This window comes from Bombina bombina, chromosome 11 (genome assembly GCF_027579735.1).
Source record: "Bombina bombina isolate aBomBom1 chromosome 11, aBomBom1.pri, whole genome shotgun sequence".
NCBI lineage: Eukaryota > Metazoa > Chordata > Amphibia > Anura > Bombinatoridae > Bombina > Bombina bombina.
This window is the reverse complement of record NC_069509.1, coordinates 62362188-62385258: the sequence shown is the minus strand read 5'-3', so window position 1 is coordinate 62385258 and position 23071 is coordinate 62362188. Positions and strand designations below refer to the sequence as shown.

General features: G+C 41.6%; 1 protein-coding gene across 1 annotated transcript in view; it reads right to left on the bottom strand.

The window, feature by feature from the left end:
• MEIOB (meiosis specific with OB-fold) overlaps positions 1 to 23071 on the bottom strand; it is a 200233-nt gene that overhangs the window by 135342 nt on the left and 41820 nt on the right. Inside the window, exon 3 of the mRNA XM_053694201.1 lies at positions 7822 to 7953. Within this exon, the coding sequence (XP_053550176.1) occupies positions 7822 to 7953 (132 nt within the window). The remainder of the gene's footprint in view (positions 1 to 7821; positions 7954 to 23071) is intronic.

Genomic DNA, 23071 nt, shown 5'->3' with positions numbered 1-23071 from the left:
AACACTATTAGTAAAAATGAAATCACGCAATCGTCAAGGCAGAAATCGGATCATGGGGGACTGCCTGCACTGCTAGACACACCCCCAGGCCGATCCTTGCCTTCTACAAAAGGGGGAAGCTGCAGAACACCTTATATGGTAGGACATTCCATGCCGTCCTAACGGCTTTAAAGCCCAGCTCTGTTAGGACAGCATGGAACGTCCTAACGGTGAGAAGGGGTTAACAAATATTAAATTTTTCTTTGTTTATCTATATAATATTTAATACATACAGATTAAAAAAAAAACATAATTTATGCTTACCTGATAAATTCCTTTCTTCTGTAGTGTGATCAGTCCACGGGTCATCATTACTTGTGGGATATTAACTGCTCCCCTACAGGAAGTGCAAGAGGATTCACCCAGCAGAGTTGCTATATAGCTCCTCCCCTCTACGTCACCTCCAGTCATTCGACCAAGGACCAACGAGAAAGGAGAAGCCAAGGGTGTAGTGGTGACTGGAGTATAATTTAAAAAATATTTACCTGCCTTAAAAAACAGGGCGGGCCGTGGACTGATCACACTACAGAAGAAAGGAATTTATCAGGTAAGCATAAATTATGTTTTCTTCTGTTAAGTGTGATCAGTCCACGGGTCATCATTACTTGTGGGATACCAATACCAAAGCAAAAGTACACGGATGACGGGAGGGATAGGCAGGCTCTTTATACAGAAGGAACCACTGCCTGAAGAACCTTTCTCCCAAAAATAGCCTCCGAGGAAGCAAAAGTGTCAAATTTGTAAAATTTGGAAAAAGTATGAAGCGAAGACCAAGTTGCAGCCTTGCAAATCTGTTCAACAGAGGCCTCATTCTTAAAGGCCCAAGTGGAAGCCACAGCTCTAGTGGAATGAGCTGTAATTCTTTCAGGAGGCTGCTGTCCAGCAGTCTCATAAGCTAAACGAATTATGCTACGAAGCCAAAAAGAGAGAGAGGTAGCAGAAGCTTTTTGACCTCTCCTCTGACCAGAGTAAACGACAAACAGGGAAGACGTTTGTCGAAAATCTTTAGTTGCCTGTAAATAAAATTTAAGGGCACGAACTACATCCAGATTGTGCAAAAGACGTTCCTTCCTCGAAGAAGGATTTGGGCACAAGGATGGAACAACAATCTCCTGATTGATATTCCTGTTAGTGACTACCTTAGGTAAGAACCCAGGCTTAGTACGCAGAACTACCTTATCCGAGTGAAAAATCAAATAAGGAGAATCACAATGTAAGGCTGATAACTCAGAGACTCTTCGAGCCGAGGAAATAGCCATTAAAAATAGAACTTTCCAAGATAACAACTTTATATCAATGGAATGAAGGGGTTCAAACGGAACACCCTGTAAAACGTTAAGAACAAGGTTTAAACTCCATGGTGGAGCCACAGCTTTAAACACAGGTTTAATCCTGGCCAAAGCCTGACAAAAAGCCTGAACGTCTGGAACTTCTGACAGACGCTTGTGTAACAGAATGGACAGAGCTGAGATCTGTCCCTTTAAGGAACTAGCGGATAACCCCTTTTCTAAACCTTCTTGTAGAAAAGACAATATCCTAGGAATCCTAACCTTACTCCAAGAGTAACCTTTGGATTCGCACCAATATAGGTATTTACGCCATATTTTATGGTAAATCTTTCTGGTAACAGGCTTCCTAGCCTGTATTAAGGTATCAATAACTGACTCAGAAAAACCACGCCTTGATAAGATCAAGCGTTCAATTTCCAAGCAGTCAGCTTCAGAGAAGTTAGATTTTGATGTTTGAAAGGACCCTGAATCAGAAGGTCCTGTTTCAGAGGTAACGACCAAGGTGGACAGAATGACATGTCCACCAGATCTGTATACCAAGTCCTGCGTGGCCATGCAGGCGCTATTAGAATCACTGATGCTTTCTCCTGTTTGATTCTGGCAATCAATCGAGGAAGCATCGGGAAAGGTGGAAACACATGAGCCATCCTGAAGGTCCATGGTGCTGTCAAGGCATCTATCAGGACCGCTCCCGGATCCCTGGATCTGGACCCGTAGCGCGGAAGCTTGGCGTTCTGTTGAGACGCCATGAGATCTATCTCTGGTTTGCCCCAACGTCGAAGTATTTGGGCAAAGACCTCTGGATGAAGTTCCCACTCCCCCGGATGAAAAGTCTGACGACTTAAGAAATCCGCCTCCCAGTTCTCCACTCCCGGGATGTGGATTGCAGACAGGTGGCAAGAGTGAGACTCTGCCCAGCGAATTATCTTCAATACTTCCATCATTGCTAGGGAGCTTCTTGTCCCTCCCTGATGGTTGATATAAGCTACAGTCGTGATGTTGTCCGACTGGAACCTGATGAACCCCCGAGTTGCTAACTGGGGCCAAGCCAGAAGAGCATTGAGGACTGCTCTCAATTCCAGAATGTTTATTGGAAGAAGACTCTCCTCCTGATTCCATAGTCCCTGAGCCTTCAGAGAATTCCAGACAGCGCCCCAACCTAGTAGGCTGGCGTCTGTTGTTACAATTGACCAGTCTGGCCTGCTGAATGGCATTCCCCTGGACAGATGTGGCCGATAAAGCCACCATAGAAGAGAATTTCTGGTCTCTTGAATGGAATGAAGGACACGGCATGCACTTTGAAGTTTTGTTAACCTGTCCTCTGTCAGGTAAATCTTCATTTCTACAGAATCTATCAGAGTCCCCAGGAAGGGAACTCTTGTGAGTGGAAAGAGAGAACTTTTCTCTTCGTTCACTTTCCATCCATGCGACCTTAGAAATGCCAGTACTATCTCTGTATGAGATTTGGCAGTTTGAAAGCTTGTATCAGTATGTCGTCTAAGTACGGAGCTACTGAAATTCCTCGCGGTCTTAGTACCGCCAGAAGAGTGCCCAGAACCTTTGTGAAGATTCTTGGAGCCGTAGCCAGTCCGAATGGAAGAGCTACAAACTGGTAATGCCTGTCTAAAAAGGCAAACCTTAGATACCGGTAATGACTTCTGTGAATCGGTATGTGAAGGTAAGCATCCTTTAAATCCACTGTGGTCAAGTACTGACCCTCTTGGATCATGGGCAAAATTGTTCGAATAGTTTCCATCTTGAACGATGGAACTCTTAGGAATTTGTTTAGGATCTTTAAATCCAAGATTGGCCTGAAGGTTCCCTCTTTTTTGGGAACTACAAACAGATTTGAGTAAAACCCTTGTCCTTGTTCCAACCGCGGAACTGGATGGATCACTCCCATTAATAAAAGATCTTGTACGCAGCGTAGAAACGCTTCCTTCTTTGTTAGGTTTGTTGACAACCTTGACAGATGAAATCTCCCTCTTGGGGGAGAGGATTTGAAGTCCAGAAGGTATCCCTGAGATATGATCTCTAACGCCCAGGGATCCTGAACATCTCTTGCCCAAGCCTGGGCGAAGAGGGAAAGTCTGCCCCCCACTAGATCCGGTCCCGGATCGGGGGCCCTCAATTCATGCTGTCTTAGGGGCAGCAGCAGGTTTTCTGGCCTGTTTGCCCCTGTTCCAGGACTGGTTAGGTTTCCAGCCTTGTCTGTAGCGAGCAACAGCTCCTTCCTGTTTTGGTGCAGAGGAAGTTGATGCTGCTCCTGCTTTGAAATTACGAAAGGAACGAAAATTGGACTGTCTAGCCTTGGCTTTGGCCTTGTCCTGAGGCAGGGCATGACCTTTACCTCCTGTAATGTCAGCAATAATCTCTTTCAAGCCGGGCCCGAATAAGGTCTGCCCTTTGAAAGGAATATTAAGCAATTTAGATTTAGACGTAACATCAGCTGACCAGGATTTTAGCCACAGAGCTCTGCGTGCCTGAATGGCGAATCCTGAATTTTTAGCCGCAAGTTTAGTTAAATGTACTACGGCATCTGAAATAAATGAATTAGCTAACTTAAGGAATTTAAGTTTGTGTGTGATGTCATCTAGTGTGGATGATTGAAGTGTCTCTTCCAGAGACTCAAACCAAAATGCTGCTGCAGCCGTGACAGGCGCAATACATGCAAGAGGTTGCAATATAAACCCTTGTTGAACAAACATTTTCTTAAGGTAACCCTCTAATTTTTTATCCATTGGATCTGAAAAAGCACAGCTATCCTCCACTGGGATAGTGGTACGCTTAGCTAAAGTAGAAACTGCTCCCTCCACCTTAGGGACCATTTGCCATAAGTCCCGTGTGGCGGCGTCTATTGGAAACATTTTTCTGAATATAGGAGGGGGTGAGAAAGGCACACCGGGTCTATCCCACTCCTTAGTAACAATGTCAGTAAGTCTCTTAGGTATAGGAAAAACGTCAGTACTCGTCGGTACCGCAAAATATTTATCCAACCTACACATTTTTTCTGGGATTGCAACTGTGTTACAATCATTCAGAGCCGCTAATACCTCCCCTAGTAACACACGGAGGTTCTCAAGCTTAAATTTAAAATTTGAAATGTCTGAGTCCAGTTTATTTGGATCAGAACCGTCACCCACAGAATGAAGCTCTCCGTCTTCATGTTCTGCAAACTGTGACGCAGTATCAGACATGGCCCTTGCATTATCAGCGCACTCTGTTCTCATCCCAGAGTGATCACGTTTACCTCTTAGTTCTGGTAGTTTAGCCAAAACTTCAGTCATAACAGTAGCCATATCTTGTAATGTGATTTGTAATGGCCGCCCAGATGCACTCGGCGCTACAATATCACGCACCTCCTGAGCGGGAGATGCAGGTACTGACACGTGAGGCGAGTTAGTCGGCATAACTCTCCCCTCGTTGTTTGGTGAAATATGTTCAATTTGTACAGATTGACTATTTTTTAAAGTAGCATCAATACATTTAGTACATAAATTTCTATTGGGCTCCACTTTGGCATTAACACATATAGCACAGATATCTTCCTCTGAATCAGACATGTTTAACACACTAGCAAATAAACAGCAACTTGGAAATACTTTTCAAAGTAATTTACAAATAATATGAAAACGAACTGTGCCTTTAAGAAGCACAGAAAAATATTATAACAGATAAAATAATTAAGTTATAGCATCAATCTTTGTCAGAATATACAGTTTTAGCAAAGGATTGTTCCCCTCAGCAAATGATAACTAACCCAGGCAGCAGAAAAAAAATACACAAATAAACGTTTTTTATATCACAGTCAATACAATCAGCACAGCTCTGCTGTATGATTACTTCCCTCAAAAAAGACTCTTGAGATCCCTGAACTCTGTAGAGATGAACCGGATCATGCAGGAAGAAAATGAACCTCTGACTGAGTTTTTCTGATGCATAGTGAAAGCACCAAAATGGCCCCTCCCCCACACACATAACAGTGAGAGGGATCAGTGAACTGCTCTAATTTAAATCAAAACTATTGCCAAGTGGAAAAAAAGTGCCCAAAACATTTTTTCACCCAGTACCTCAGAGAAAAAAACGTTTTTACATGCCAGCAAAAAAACATTTTACCTCAATAATTAATTGTCATTTAAAACCTATTGCAAGTCCCTGCAAAATAGGTTAAGTCTATGTATACAGTTTAAAAGCCAGAGAAGTACCATTTCCCAGAAAACTGAAGTGTAAAATATACATACATGACAGCCTGATATCAGCTACATCTACTGCATTCAAGACTGAGTTTACATTATAACGGTATGGCAGGATTTTCTCATCAATTCCATGTCAGAAAATAATAAACTGCTACATACCTCTTTGCAGATTAATCTGCCTGCTGTCCCCTGATCTGAAGTTTACCTCACTCCTCAGATGGCCGAGAAACAGCAATATGATCTTAACTACTCCGGCTAAAATCATAGAAAAACTCAGGTAGATTCTTCTTCAAATTCTACCAGAGAAGGAATAACACACTCCGGTGCTATTATAAAATAACAAACTTTTGATTGAAGATATAAAAACTAAATATATCACCATAGTCCTCTCACACATCCTATCTAGTCGTTGGGTGCAAGAGAATGACTGGAGGTGACGTAGAGGGGAGGAGCTATATAGCAACTCTGCTGGGTGAATCCTCTTGCACTTCCTGTAGGGGAGCAGTTAATATCCCACAAGTAATGATGACCCGTGGACTGATCACACTTAACAGAAGAAAAATATATATATATATATATATATATATATTATTGATTTATTGCACTGTTACATAAATATAATCTATGTTGCACCTTTAAACTATTTTTAAAAATATAGTGGTCTCCCTCTTGATCCAGATATTAGGGGCCCCTGCACTACAGCAAAGAAAGTAGGCTGCAGTTCCATTTTTAAATGCAGGCTATGTTTGGAACGCTCTGTGATGTCACAACATGTGTGTGTAGTGACATCACAGGTAACAAACAAATCCCTGATGATCTATGAGTTTCTTTTTAGTGAGTCTGCAGCTGGAGGGCTTTAAAGCTCATATACCATGTAAAATGCAGGTGATTGCCTTAAAAACTGCAATAACCCACAGCAGCACTTATACCCAGGGGGAGGGGGCTTCTCCCTTGTTTGTGCTAAAGTTACAATTGACCCCTCATTTAAAAGGGGAGAATTCCCTTTTTCACTTGAGGTCACTAGTCCACCTGGGATGCAAGTGATCACTGTTAAAAACAGTGATCAACTGCCTCACTAGAAACCAGGTAATTTCTAGTTGTGAGGGATATGGCCTACTATAGAGCCTCTGGGGCTGATTTAACAAGGGGTGAATTGCCCCTGTTTCCCTTGTTTCTGTGCAAGCCTTCAGGCTTGTGGGAAACAGGAGTAAAGAAGCAGCGTTCGTAAGACCGCTGCTCCTTAACTCGTCCGCCTGCTCTGAGCGGTGGACAGCAATTAACCCGATCAGATACGATCGGGTTGATTGACACCCCCTGCTAGCGGCCAATTGGCCACAAATCTGCAGGGGGTGGCATTGCACAAGCAGTTCACTAGAACTGCTTGTGCAATGTTAAATGCCTACAGCGTATGCTGTTGGCAATTCAGCTATGTCGGGCGGACATGATCGCTCCAGCTTATCATGTCTGTCCGACAGATAGTAAATCTGCCCCTCTATCTCTTCCTCTGATTTAACTAGAGGGATATGAAACCCCACATGTGAAAGAAGGTATTCCCCTCTTTTAAAAGGAGGTCAACCCCCCTCTATTTATCAGGTGAGCATCATAGCAATGGTGATCATCTGCTCCAAGAATACACTGTGCAGTATTTGATGAGGCAGAATGGACACTTCTAGAGTCCTGTCCTCTCCCATTAAATAAAGAGAGATATGAGACCCCGGTTTGGTGGAAGCCATTTTCTATTTATATGTTCTGGTTTCACACATTTAAAAACAATGAGGGAATATCCATATTAATCTGTAATTCTAATTAACATCGTCATTGCCAAGTCACATAAAATTGCATTGCAGAACCACATTATGCAGCAGACAATGGTTTAAACAAAACATTTTGTTTCAGACAGGTAGGTTACATACAGAAGTAAGAATCTAAGAAATTGTATTTCTAATTATTGAGGAGGGGGTGAATATTCTCAAGCTCTGAATATAACCACTACTTAGTCAAAGGAATTAAACATTGGGTGTATCATCAAAACATTAAAGGGACACTGAACCCAAATTTTTCTTTTGTGATTCAGATAGAGCATGACATTTTAAGCAACTTTCTAATTTACTCCTATTATCAATTTTTATTCGTTCTCTTGGTATGGGTTCAGTGTCCCTTTAACAACTATATTATACCTGGCATTGCAAAACTGGGAACAAAGTCGATGTAGCATGTATTTTTAAATCCAGATGAAGCATTTCTGACTTCTTATATAAGTTTACAAATAAAAACAAACAAATAATATTGCAACATACCACAATCTCCAACACGGAAACTGGCAGAAAGAGACTTTATGTATTCCTCTCTTCCCCAGGAAGATGCATTTATAAACGATGTTGGAGCATCTCTTATTGTAAAACTGAATGTGTATCTCTCTAACCCAATATCTACGAAGATAAACTGTTTTTACTAAACATGCACAAGTAATATCTTACTTCTTTATAGAGCACTTATATCAGATTGCTCTATAGAGGCTACAAATGTTCACTTGTATTGTGAGAAAACTTACCGTATAGCAATGGTATAGCCCACTGCTTGTGGTAACATCCATAGGTGTAAGATATTATGGATTTACAGATTTGCAAGAGGGTTTTATGGGATAGTAAAGTTAGTTGGTGGGAAAAGCACATGATTTAGATAAAGTACATTTAAAGGGACAGTCTAGTCAAAATTAAACTTTGATGAATCAGATAGGGAATGCAATTTTAAACAACTTTTCAATTCACTTTTATGATCAAATTTGCTTTGTTCTCTTGGTATTCTTTGTTGAAAGTTAAACCTAGGTAGGCTCATATGCTAATTTCTAAAACCTTGAAGGCCGCCCCTTCAAGGTTTTAGAAATTAGGCTTAGATACAAGTTAATCACAGAGGTAAAACATAATTTATGCTTACCTGATAAATTCCTTTCTTCTGTAGTGTGATCAGTCCACGGGTCATCATTACTTCTGGGATATTACTCCTCCCCAACAGGAAGTGCAAGAGGATTCACCCAGCAGAGCTGCATATAGCTCCTCCCCTCTACGTCACTCCCAGTCATTCGACCAAGGACCAACGAGAAAGGAAAAGCCAAGGGTGAAGTGGTGACTGGAGTATAAATTAAAAAATATTTACCTGCCTTAAAAACAGGGCGGGCCGTGGACTGATCACACTACAGAAGAAAGGAATTTATCAGGTAAGCATAAATTATGTTTTCTTCTGTTAAGTGTGATCAGTCCACGGGTCATCATTACTTCTGGGATACCAATACCAAAGCAAAAGTACACGGATGACGGGAGGGATAGGCAGGCTCTTTATACAGAAGGAACCACTGCCTGAAGAACCTTTCTCCCAAAAATAGCCTCCGATGAAGCAAAAGTGTCAAATTTGTAAAATTTGGAAAAAGTATGAAGCGAAGACCAAGTTGCAGCCTTGCAAATCTGTTCAACAGAGGCCTCATTCTTGAAGGCCCAAGTGGAAGCCACAGCTCTAGTAGAATGAGCTGTAATTCTTTCAGGAGGCTGCTGTCCAGCAGTCTCATAAGCTAAACGAATTATGCTACGAAGCCAAAAAGAAAGAGAGGTAGCGGAAGCTTTTTGACCTCTCCTCTGCCCAGAGTAAATGACAAACAGAGAAGACGTTTGTCGAAATTCCTTAGTTGCCTGTAAGTAAAATTTTAGAGCACGGACTACATCCAGGTTGTGCAGTAGACGTTCCTTCTTTGAAGAAGGATTTGGGCATAAAGAAGGAACAACAATCTCTTGATTGATATTCCTGTTAGTAACTACCTTAGGTAAGAACCCAGGTTTAGTACGCAGGACTACCTTATCCGAATGAAAAATCAAATAAGGAGAATCACAATGTAAGGCTGATAATTCAGAGACTCTTCGAGCCGAGGAAATAGCCATTAAAAATAGAACTTTCCAAGATAACAACTTTATATCAATGGAATGAAGGGGTTCAAACGGAACGCCCTGTAAAACATTAAGAACAAGGTTTAAACTCCATGGTGGAGCAACAGTTTTAAACACAGGCTTAATCCTGGCCAAAGCCTGACAAAAAGCCTGGACGTCAGGAACTTCTGACAGACGTTTGTGTAACAGAATGGACAGAGCTGAGATCTGTCCCTTTAAAGAACTAGCAGATAAACCCTTTTCTAAACCTTCTTGTAGAAAAGACAATATCCTAGGAATCCTAACCTTACTCCAAGAGTAACCTTTGGATTCACACCAATATAGGTATTTACGCCATATCTTATGGTAAATCTTTCTGGTAACAGGTTTCCTAGCCTGTATTAAGGTATCAATAACTGACTCAGAAAACCCACGTCTTGATAAAATCAAGCGTTCAATTTCCAAGCAGTCAGCTTCAGAGAAGTTAGATTTTGATGTTTGAAGGGACCCTGTATCAGAAGGTCCTGTTTCAGAGGTAGAGACCAAGGTGGACAGGATGACATGTCCACCAGGTCTGCATACCAAGTCCTGCGTGGCCACGCAGGTGCTATTAGAATCACTGATGCTCTCTCTTGTTTGATTCTGGCAATCAATCGAGGAAGCAACGGGAAGGGTGGAAACACGTAAGCCATCCTGAAGTCCCAAGGTGCTGTCAGAGCATCTATCAGGACTGCTCCTGGATCCCTGGATCTGGACCCGTAACGAGGAAGCTTGGCGTTCTGTCGAGACGCCATGAGATCTATCTCTGGTTTGCCCCAACGTCGAAGTATTTGGGCAAAGACCTCCGGATGAAGTTCCCACTCCCCCGGATGAAAAGTCTGACGACTTAAGAAATCCGCCTCCCAGTTCTCCACTCCCAGGATGTGGATTGCTGACAGGTGGCAAGAGTGAGACTCTGCCCAGCGAATTATCTTTGATACTTCCATCATAGCTAGGGAGCTTCTTGTCCCTCCCTGATGGTTGATGTAAGCTACAGTCGTGATGTTGTCCGACTGAAACCTGATGAACCCCCGAGTTGTCAACTGGGGCCAAGCCAGGAGGGCATTGAGAACTGCTCTCAATTCCAGAATGTTTATTGGCAGGAGACTCTCCTCCTGACTCCATTGTCCCTGAGCCTTCAGAGAATTCCAGACGGCACCCCAACCTAGAAGGCTGGCGTCTGTTGTTACAATTGTCCAGTCTGGTCTGCTGAATGGCATCCCCCTGGACAGATGTGGCCGAGAAAGCCACCATAGAAGAGAATTTCTGGTCTCTTGATCCAGATTCAGAGAAGGGGATAAGTCTGAGTAATCCCCATTCCACTGACTTAGCATGCACAGTTGCAGTGGTCTGAGGTGTAAGCGTGCAAAGGGTACTATGTCCATTGCCGCTACCATTAAGCCGATTACCTCCATGCATTGAGCCACTGACGGGTGTTGAATGGAATGAAGGGTGCGGCAAGCACTTTGAAGTCTTGTTAGCCTGTCCTCTGTCAGGTAAATCTTCATTTCTACAGAATCTATAAGAGTCCCCAGGAAGGGAACTCTTGTGAGTGGAACGAGTGAACTTTTCTTTTCGTTAACCTTCCATCCATGTGACCTTAGAAATGCCAGCACTAACTCTGTATGAGACTTGGCAGTTTGAAAGCTTGAAGCTTGTATCAGAATGTCGTCTAGGTATGGAGCTACCGAGATTCCCCGCGGTCTTAGTACCGCCAGAAGAGCACCCAGAACCTTTGTGAAGATTCTTGGAGCTGTAGCCAATCCGAATGGAAGAGCCACAAACTGGTAATGCCTGTCTAGGAAGGCAAACCTTAGGTACCGATAATGATCTTTGTGAATCGGTATGTGAAGGTAAGCATCTTTTAAATCTACAGTGGTCATGTACTGACCTTCTTGGATCATAGGTAAAATTGTCCGAATAGTCTCCATCTTGAACGATGGAACTCTTAGGAATTTGTTTAGGATCTTTAAGTCCAGGATTGGTCTGAAAGTTCCCTCTTTTTTGGGAACCACAAACAGATTTGAGTAAAACCCCTGTCCCTGTTCTGATCGTGGAACTGGATGGATTACTCCCATTAACAAGAGCTCTTGTACGCAGCGTAGAAACGCCTCTTTCTTTGTCTGGATTGTTGACAATCTTGACAGATGAAATCTCTCTCTTGGAGGAGAGTATTTGAAGTCCAGAAGGTATCCCTGAGATATTATCTCTAGCGCCCAGGGATCCTGAACATCTCTTGCCCAAGCCTGGGCGAAGAGAGAAAGTCTGCCCCCCACTAGATCCGATCCCGGATCGGGGGCCCTCAATTCATGCTGTTTTAGGGGCAGCAGCAGGTTTCCTAGTCTGCTTGCCCTTGTTCCAGGACTGGTTAGGTTTCCAGCCTTGTCTGTAGCGAGCAACAGCTCCTTCCTGTTTTGGTGCAGAGGAAGTTGATGCTGCTCCTGCTTTGAAATTACGAAAGGAACGAAAATTAGACTGTCTAGTCTTGGCTTTGTCCTGAGGCAGGGCATGGCCTTTACCTCCTGTAATGTCAGCGATAATCTCTTTCAACCCGGGCCCGAATAAGGTCTGCCCTTTGAAAGGTATATTAAGCAATTTAGACTTAGAAGTAACATCAGCTGACCAGGATTTTAGCCACAGCGCCCTGCGTGCCTGAATGGGGAATCCTGAATTCTTTGCCGTAAGTTTAGTAAGATGTACTACGGCCTCCGAAATGAATGAATTAGCTAGTTTAAGGACTCTAAGCCTGTCCGTAATGTCGTCCAGAGTAGCTGAACCAATGTTCTCTTCCAGAGATTCAATCCAGAATGCCACTGCAGCCGTGATCGGCGCAATGCATGCAAGGGGTTGCAATATAAAACCTTGTTGAACAAACATTTTCTTAAGGTAACCCTCTAACTTTTTATCCATTGGATCTGAAAAAGCACAGCTATCCTCCACCGGGATAGTGGTACGCTTAGCTAAGGTAGAAACTGCTCCCTCCACCTTAGGGACCGTTTGCCATAAGTCCCTTGTGGTGGCGTCTATTGGAAACATTTTTCTAAATATCGGAGGGGGTGAGAACGGCACACCGGGTCTATCCCACTCCTTAGTAACAATTTCAGTAAGTCTCTTAGGTATAGGAAAAACCTCAGTACTCGTCGGTACCGCAAAATATTTATCCAACCTACACATTTTCTCTGGTATTGCAACTGTGTTACAATCATTCAGAGCCGCTAACACCTCCCCTAGTAATACACGGAGGTTTTCCAGTTTAAATTTAAAATTTGAAATATCTGAATCCAGTCTGTTTGGATCAGAACCGTCACCCACAGAATGAAGTTCTCCGTCCTCATGTTCTGCCACCTGTGACGCAGTGTCTGACATGGCCCTAATATTATCAGCGCACTCTGTTCTCACCCCAGAGTGATCACGCTTACCTCTTAGTTCTGGTAATTTAGCCAAAACCTCAGTCATAACAGTAGCCATATCCTGTAATGTGATTTGTAATGGCCGCCCAGATGTACTCGGCGCTACAATATCACGCACCTCCCTCTGAGCGGGAGATGTAGGTACTGACACGTGAGGCGAGTTAGTCGGCATAACTCTCCCCTCGTTGTTTGGTGAAATTTGTTCAATTTGTACAGATTGATTTTTATTTAAAGTAGCATCAATACAGTTAGTACATAAATTTCTATTGGGCTCCACTTTGGCATTGCAACAAATGACACAGGTATCATCCTCTGAATCAGACATGTTTAACACACTAGCAAATAAACTTGCAACTTGGAAATACAATTCAATTAGAATAATATTAAAACGTACTGTGCCTTTAAGAAGCACAGAAGATCTATGACAGTTGAAAATTAATAAATTGAAACAGTTATAGCCTCAATCCTTGTAAACAACACAACTTTAGCAAAGGTTTAATCCCATTAGCAAAGATAACAAATTCTGAAAGCAGGAAACAAATTACAGAATAAACGTTTTTTATCTCAGTCAAACTATAATTCTCACAGCTCTGCTGAGAGAAATTACCTCCCTCAAAATAAGTTTTGAAGACCCCTGAGTAGAGATGAACCGGATCATGCAGGGAATACAATGAGTTGCTGACTGAAATATTTGATGCATAGTAAAAGCGCCAAAAAACGGCCCCTCCCCCTCACACACAGCAGTGAGGGAGAACAGAAACTGTCAGAAAACAGATTAAGCAACTGCCAAGTGGAAAAATAGTGCCCAAACATTTATTCACTCAGTACCTCAGCAAATGAAAACGATTTTACATTCCAGCAAAAACGTTAAACATAATCTCTAGTTATTAAACAGCTTTATGTATTTCTTACAGTGTAATTCTAGTGAAGTACCATTCCCCAGAATACTGAAGTGTAAAGTATACATACATGACATTATATCGGTATGGCAGGATTTTCTCATCAATTCCATTGTCAGAAAATAAAAACTGCTACATACCTCTATGCAGATTCATCTGCCCGCTGTCCCCTGATCTGAAGTTTACCTCTCCTCAGATGGCCGAGAAACAGCAATATGATCTTAACTACTCCGGCTAAAATCATAACAAAAACTCTGGTAGATTCTTCTTCAAACTCTGCCAGAGAGATAATAACACACTCCGGTGCTATTTTAAAATAACAAACTTTTGATTGAAGATATAAAACTAAGTATAATCACCATAGTCCTCTCACACATCCTATCTAGTCGTTGGGTGCAAGAGAATGACTGGGAGTGACGTAGAGGGGAGGAGCTATATGCAGCTCTGCTGGGTGAATCCTCTTGCACTTCCTGTTGGGGAGGAGTAATATCCCAGAAGTAATGATGACCCGTGGACTGATCACACTTAACAGAAGAAAAAGTATATAAATATAACTGTGATGGTTATGCAAAACAGAGGAATCTGTAATAAAGGGATTATCTATCTTTTTAAAAAATAACAATTCCGGAGTAGACTGTCCCTTTAATAGTTGGTTTTATGTAGATATTTAATTGCCTGAAAATTTTAAAAGAATCGGTTGGATAAAGATTAAGTTTCTAAGTAGATGGCAATGCAGAGATAAAACCTTTTATGGAAGAGTGAGAAAGAAAAGATACACAAAGCTGCTTTAGAAAATAAGGCTTCAAAATGAAGGCCTTTTTCTTTGTTGTTGTTAAAAAGATATTGGTAATGTGCAATATTTATTTCTGACAATTTGAAGGTTAGAAAACAATGCAATGGTATAAAGATCTGACTGTTAAAATATGCAGCCAGAGTTGCTATATTTATTGAACCCAGTGAAGAGTTAAATACTGTTCCTGTGGATAGACCAAGGAGAAAAGCTGCAACAGGAACAGAAGACAGAGAAATATTTGAGATTAGGGCGAGAACGGGACCAAAAATAGGTCCGGGCTTTTTAAAGCAGCTCACTACCTACATTTAGGGCTAGATAATAAGTGGAGCGCTAACAGTTACGTGCAAGCGATAATTGGTTTATCGTGGGTGTTTGCACGCATCAGGTTTTACACTCGTATTACAAGTCGAAAGCAATTGCCTGAGTGCATTTGAAGTTAACACTGGTTGGGTTAGTGCGTCCTCAGAGCTTTGGTTAACTGTTTTACAAAACAGAAAAGAGTCACAAAACACATCAAATATACATTACAAAGTAAGGATGTGCAGGGAAGAAATTTTCTTTAAAAACAAAAATTTTGTAATGAATATTCGAGGACATTCATTTCCCAGAATATTCGTTCTTTCCACTATTCGTTTTTCATTTAGTTTAAAAAACACATTAAGGTAAGTATTTTACCCTGAATGCACATCCCTATTACAAAGTACAGTTACACTCATAATAAAACCATCTAACAAAAATTATTAAAAATAAATATTACACAGAAAAGTTATAAGGGCTCAAAGATATGTATATATTTATGTATATACATTTTTACATATGTATTTATGTATTTATATGTGTGTATATATATATATATTTACAGACATATATACACATATAAACACATAAATACATATGTCACACATATACAGACATATACAGACATATATATATATATATATATATATATATATATAAGTGCATTGGAACCCTTTCAAGTTAAGTAGATGAAAACATGTAAAAACATATTCATGCAATATTCATATTTAATAAAGTGTTATACTTAGTATTTACTGTAAATATTTCACATTCCAATGTTCTGCACATAGCAGAATATGTTCTATGTATTAATACATATTCCTATATATATCTGTATGCATCTATAACTATATATAATCATATGTATATATATATAAATCAATGTAAATATTTGCATAGGAAATTAGTACATCTAGGCAAGTATCCCCGCTTGCTTTTCCCCAGAAATTCTTAATATACAATGTTACCAATGCACAAGAGAATTGTGGGTAAGATATACAAATTCTCAGTTTTTTTGCTTCAAAATACTGTTTTGACACAGCGATCCTTTTAACAGGATTATTACAGCAAACCAGAAATTTGCTATACTGGTTTGCTGTAATAATCCTGTTAAAAGGATCGCTGTGTCAAAACATTATTTTGAAGCAAAACACTGAGAATTTGCATATCTAATTTGTATATCTTACCCAAAATTCTCTTGTGCATTGGTAACATTGTATATTAAGAATTTCTGGGGAAAAGCAAGCGGGGATACTTGCCTAGATGTGCTAATTTCCTATGCAAATATTTACATTGATGTAATTTTGAGACATAGAGGATTTTAATTTCAGTTTTCTCCTGTTAAGTGTAGTCAGTCCACGGGTCATCATTACTTATGGGATATTAACTCCTCCCCAACAGGAAGTGCAAGAGGATCACCCAAGCAGAGCTGCTATATAGCTCCTCCCCTCTACGTCACACCCAGTCATTCGACCGAGAACCAAACGAGAAAGGAGAAACTATAGGGTGCAGTGGTGACTGGAGTATAATTTTAAAATTTAGACCTGCCATAAAAACAGGGCGGGCCGTGGACTGACTACACTACAGGAGAAAGGAATTTATCAGGTAAGCATAAATTATGTTTTCTCCTGTTAAGTGTAGTCAGTCCACGGGTCATCATTACTTATGGGATACCAATACCAAAGCTCACCCAGTCATTCTCTTGCACCCAACTAATAGATAGGAGGTGTGAGAGGACTGTGGTGATTATACTTAGTTTTTATATCTTCAATCAAAAGTTTGTTATTTTAAAACAGCACCGGAGTGTGTTGTTCACTCTCAGGTAGAATTTGAAGAAGAATCTACCTAAGTTTTTGCATGATCTTAGCGGCGTAACTAAGATTCATTTTGCTGTTCTCGGCCATTCTGAGGAGTGAGGTAAACTTCAGATCAGGGGACAGCGGGCAGGTTCACCTGCAAAGAGGTATGTTGCAGTATATTATTTTCTGAGGAATGGAATTGACTGAGAAAATACTGCCAATACCGATATAATGTAAGTTCAGCCTTAAATGCAGTAGTAGCAACTGGTATCAGGCTGTTATGTATATATGTTTACACTTCAGTATTCTGGGGAATGGCACTTCACTGGGACAATACTGTATGCATATAACTTTTAGCCTAACTTGCAGTGGGAACAACTAGCAGCAGGCTTTTTAATGACATTTCATATGGTTAGATTTTAAACGTTTGCTGGCATGTTAAATCGTTTAATTATCTGAGGTACTGGGTGAAAAATTGTTTGGGCGTTAATTTCCACATGGCTGTCGTTTATTTTAAATTATAAACAGTTTTACTGAGCTTCCCTCACTGTTGTGAGTGAGTGGGAGGGGCCTATTTTGGCGCTTTTGCTACGCATCAGAAATTCAGTCAGAAGTCTGTTTTCTCTCCCTGCATGATCCGGAACGTCTCTACAGAGCTCAGGGGTCTTCAAAACTTATTTTGAGGGAGGTAATCACTCACAGCAGACCTGTGAGATTGTGCTTTGACTGTGATAAAAATCGATTATATTTTAAATGTTAAACGTTTTTTCTGATATTAAGGGTTAGTCATCCATTGCTAATGAGTGCAATCCTTTGCTAATTTTATACTTTTACCGGGGAAAATTTGGTTTTTATAACTAATCCGGTTTATTATTATTCAACTGTCATAGTTTTTTTCTGTGCTTCTTAAAGGCACAGTACGTTTTACATATTACTTGTAAATTTAATTGAAAGGTATTTCCAAGCTTGCTAGTCTAATTGCTAGTTTGTTAAACATGTCTGACTCAGAGGAATATCTCTGTGCTATATGTGCAAAAGCCAAGGTGGAGCCCAATAGAAATTTATGTACTAATTGCATTGATGCTACTTTAAATAAAAGTCAATCTGTACATGTTGAACATCATTCACCAAACAACGAGGGGGAAGTTATGCCGACTAACTTGCCTCACGTGTCAGTACCTGCATCTCCCGCTCGGGAGGTGCGTGATATTGTAACGCCGGGTACATCAGGGCGGCCATTACAAATCACCCTACAGGACATGGCTAATGTTATGACTGAAGTTTTGTCTAAATTACCAGAACTTAGAGGTAAGCGAGATCACTCTGGGGTGAGAACAGAGTGCGCTGATAATAATAGGGCCATGTCAGATACTGCGTCACAATTTGCAGAACATGAGGACGGAGAGCTTCATTATGCAGGTGACGGATCTGATCCAAATAGAGTGGATTCAGACATTTCTAATTTTAAGTTTAAACTAGAAAACCTCCGTGTACTGCTAGGGGAGGTATTAGCGGCTCTGAATGATTGTAACACCGTTGCAATCCCAGAGAAATTATGTAGGTTGGATAGATACTATGCGGTACCGGCGAGTACTGACGTATTTCCTATACCTAAGAGGCTTACAGAGATAATTACTAAGGAGTGGGATAGGCCCGGTGTACCCTTTTCCCCCCCTCCTGTATTTAGAAAAATGTTTCCAATTGACGCCACCACACGGGACTTATGGCAGACGGTCCCTAAGGTGGAGGGAGCGGTTTCTACTCTGGCTAAGCGTACCACTATCCCGGTGGAGGATAGCTGTGCCTTTTCAGATCCAATGGATAAAAAGTTAGAGGGTTACCTTAAGAAAATGTTTGTTCAACAAGGTCTTATATTGCAACCCCTTGCATGTATTGCGTCTGTCACGGCTGCGGCCGCTTTCTGGTCCGAGTCTCTGGAAGAGACCCTTGACTCAGCAACTATAGATGAGATTTCAAACAAGCTTAAAACCCTTAAGCTAGCTAATTCATTTATTTCAGATGCCGTAGTACATTTAACTAAACTCACGGCTAAGAATTCCGGATTCGCCATTCAGGCACGTAGAGCACTGTGGCTAAAATCCTGGTCAGCTGATGTTACTTCTAAATCTAAATTGCTTAACATACCTTTCAAGGGGCAGACCTTATTTGGGCCCGGTTTGAAAGAAATTATCGCTGATATTACAGGAGGTAAAGGCCATGCCCTGCCTCAAGACAGAGCCAAACCTAGGGCTAGACAGTCTAATTTTCGTACCTTTCGTAACCTCAAGGCAGGAGCAGCGTCAACTTCCTCTGCTCCAAAACAGGAAGGAGCTGTTGCTCGCTACAGACAAGGCTGGAAACCTAACCAGACCTGGAACAAGGGCAAGCAGGCCAGAAAACCTGCTGCTGCCCCTAAGACAGCATGAATTGAGGGCCCCCGATCCGGGAACGGATCTAGTGGGGGGCAGACTTTCTCTCTTCGCCCAGGCTTGGGCAAGAGATGTCCAGGATCCCTGGGCGTTAGAGATCATATCTCAGGGATATCTTCTGGACTTCAAAACCTCTCCCCCAAAAGGGAGATTTCATCTTTCAAGGTTGTCAACAAACCAGATAAAGAAAGAGGCGTTTCTACGCTGTGTACAAGATCTTTTACTAATGGGAGTGATCAATCCGGTTCCGAGGGCGGAACACGGACAAGGGTTTTACTCAAATCTGTTTGTGGTTCCCAAGAAAGAAGGAACCTTCAGACCAATCTTGGATTTAAAGATCCTAAACAAATTCCTAAGAGTTCCATCGTTCAAAATGGAAACTATTCGGACTATCTTACCCATGATCCAAAAGGGTCAGTACATGACCACAGTGGATTTAAAGGATGCCTACCTTCACATACCGATTCACAAAGATCATTTCCGGTATCTAAGGTTTGCCTTCCTAGACAGGCATTACCAGTTTGTAGCTCTTCCATTCGGGTTGGCTACGGCTCCAAGAATCTTCACAAAGGTTCTGGGCTCTCTTCTGGCGGTACTAAGACCGTGAGGAATTTCGGTGGCTCCGTACCTAGACGACATTCTGATACAAGCATCAAGCTTTCAAACTGCCAAGTCTCATACAGAGTTAGTACTGGCATTTCTAAGGTCGCATGGGTGGAAGGTGAACGAAGAGAAGAGTTCTCTCTTACCACTCACAAGAGTTCCCTTCTTGGGGACTCTTATAGATTCTGTAGAAATGAAGATTTACCTAACAGAGGAAAGGTTAACAAAGCTTCAAGATGCCTGCCGTGTCCTTCATTCCATTCAACACCCGTCAGTGGCTCAATGCATGGAGGTAATCGGCTTAATGGTAGCGGCTATGGACATAGTACCATTTGCACGCCTGCATCTCAGACCGCTGCAATTGTGCATGCTAAGTCAGTGGAATGGGGATTACTCAGATTTGTCCCCTACTCTGAATCTGGATCAAGAGACCAGAAATTCTCTTCTATGGTGGCTCTCTCGGCCACATCTGTCCAGGGGGATGCCCTTCAGCAGGCCAGACTGGACAATTGTAACAACAGACGCCAGCCTGCTAGGTTGGGGCGCTGTCTGGAATTCCCTGAAGGCTCAGGGATCATGGACTCAGGAGGAGAGTCTCCTTCCAATAAACATTCTGGAATTGAGAGCAGTTCTCAATGCCCTTCTGTCTTGGCCTCAGTTACCAACTCAGAGGTTCATTAGGTTTCAGTCGGACAACATCACGACTGTAGCTTACATCAACCATCAAGGAGGGACAAAAAGCTCCCTAGCGATGATGGAAGTATCAAAGATAATTCGCTGGGCAGAGTCTCATTCTTGCCACCTGTCAGCAATCCACATTCCGGGAGTGGAGAACTGGGAGGCGGATTTCCTAAGTCGTCAGACTTTTCATCCGGGGGAGTGGGAACTTCATCCGGCGGTCTTTGCCCAAATACTTCGACGTTGGGGCAAACCAGATATAGATCTCATGGCGTCTCGCCAGAACGCCAAGCTTCCTTGTTACGGGTCCAGGGACCCGGGAGCGGTCCTGGTAGATGCTTTGACAGCACCTTGGACCTTCGGGATGGCTTATGTGTTTCCACCCTTCCCGATGCTTCCTCGATTGATTGCCAGGATCAAACAGGAGAGAACATCAGTGATTCTAATAGCGCCTGCTTGGCCACGCAGGACCTGGTATGCAGATCTAGTGGACATGTCGTCCTGTCCACCTTGGTCTCTGCCTCTGAGACAGGACCTTCTGATTCAGGGTCCTTTCAAACATCAAAATCTAATTTCTCTGAAGCTGACTGCTTGGAAATTGAACGCTTGATTTTATCAAAGCGTGGATTTTCGGAGTCAGTAATTGATACCTTAATACAGGCTAGGAAACCTGTTACCAGAAAGATTTACCATAAAATATGGCGTAAATACTTACATTGGTGCGAATCCAAGAGTTACTCATGGAGTAAGGTTAGGATTCCTAGGATATTATCTTTTCTACAAGAAGGTTTAGAAAAGGGTTTATCTGCTAGTTCCTTAAAGGGACAGATCTCAGCTCTGTCCATTCTTTTACACAAACGTCTGTCAGAAGTTCCAGACGTTCAGGCTTTTTGTCAGGCTTTGGCCAGGATTAAGCCTGTGTTTAAATCTGTTGCTCCACCTTGGAGCTTAAATTTAGTTCTTAACGTTTTACAGGGTGTTCCGTTTGAACCCCTTCATTCCATTGATATCAAATTGTTATCTTGGAAAGTTCTGTTTTTAATGGCTATTTCCTCGGCTCGAAGAGTCTCTGAGCTATCGGCCTTACATTGTGATTCTCCTTATCTGATTTTTCATTCAGACAAGGTAGTTCTGCGTACTAAACCTGGGTTCTTACCTAAGGTAGTCACTAACAGGAATATCAATCAAGAGATTGTTGTTCCATCATTGTGTCCTAACCCTTCTTCAAAGAAGGAACGAGTTCTACACAATCTGGATGTAGTCCGTGCCCTGAAATTTTATCTACAGGCAACTAAAGATTTTCGTCAAACTTCTTCCCTGTTTGTCGTTTATTCTGGACAGAGGAGAGGTCAAAAAGCTTCTGCTACCTCTCTCTCTTTCTGGCTTCGTAGCATAATACGTTTAGCCTATGAGACTGCTGGACAGCAGCCTCCTGAAGGAATTACAGCTCATTCTACTAGAGCTGTGGCTTCCACTTGGGCCTTTAAGAATGAGGCCTCTGTTGAACAGATTTGCAAGGCTGCAACTTGGTCTTCTCTTCATACTTTTTCCAAATTTTATAAATTTGACACTTTTGCTTCTTCGGAGGCTGTTTTTGGGAGAAAGGTTCTTCAGGCAGTGGTTCCTTCCGTATAAGGGTCCTGCCTGTCCCTCCCGTCATCCGTGTACTTTAGCTTTGGTATTGGTATCCCATAAGTAATGATGACCCGTGGACTGACTACACTTAACAGGAGAAAACATAATTTATGCTTACCTGATAAATTCCTTTCTCCTGTAGTGTAGTCAGTCCACGGCCCGCCCTGTTTTTATGGCAGGTCTAAATTTTAAAATTATACTCCAGTCACCACTGCACCCTATAGTTTCTCCTTTCTCGTTTGGTTCTCGGTCGAATGACTGGGTGTGACGTAGAGGGGAGGAGCTATATAGCAGCTCTGCTTGGGTGATCCTCTTGCACTTCCTGTTGGGGAGGAGTTAATATCCCATAAGTAATGATGACCCGTGGACTGACTACACTACAGGAGAAAGGAATTTATCAGGTAAGCATAAATTATGTTTTTTATCTCCCCCCATAATTTTAATGAATTTTGGTATATATATATATATATATATATATATATATATATATATATATATATATATACAGTATATATATATATGTGTGTGTGTTTGTTCAAAAAACATCAAATATATAAAGAAATTAATAAAACATATTCTTTTATGTGAAGAACATTAGAACGTGAAATACTCATATTTTCATGCCATGTAAGTAGGGTGTTTTTTTCCACTTTTTCTTTTTTTTTAAATAGAGTTCCACAGATCATACAGAATGGAACTTTTCTTGAGAAAGTCCAACCATTTGTTAGACAAAACGCGTAGAAGCCGTTCTGTTGGTGCCTACATGTATACCCATGTGACTGCACACATCACGTCCCATATGCTATAGCATCTAAAAGATGCTGTCTGGACAGAGAGAGAGGAGGATATACAAAGAGGATAAGGAACAATAGTGGTTTCTCTGGGGTAACACAAGGCTTCTTGTTTTTGATGTGCTTGTTTTAAAGAATTTATGAGTGCAATATTTTATGCGTGCTGAAGTGAATAAAGTTGATTACTACTTTGAATTGATGTTGCGCTGTGGGTTATATTTTGCAACATATAGAAATATATATTTAAAAATATTTAAAAAAAT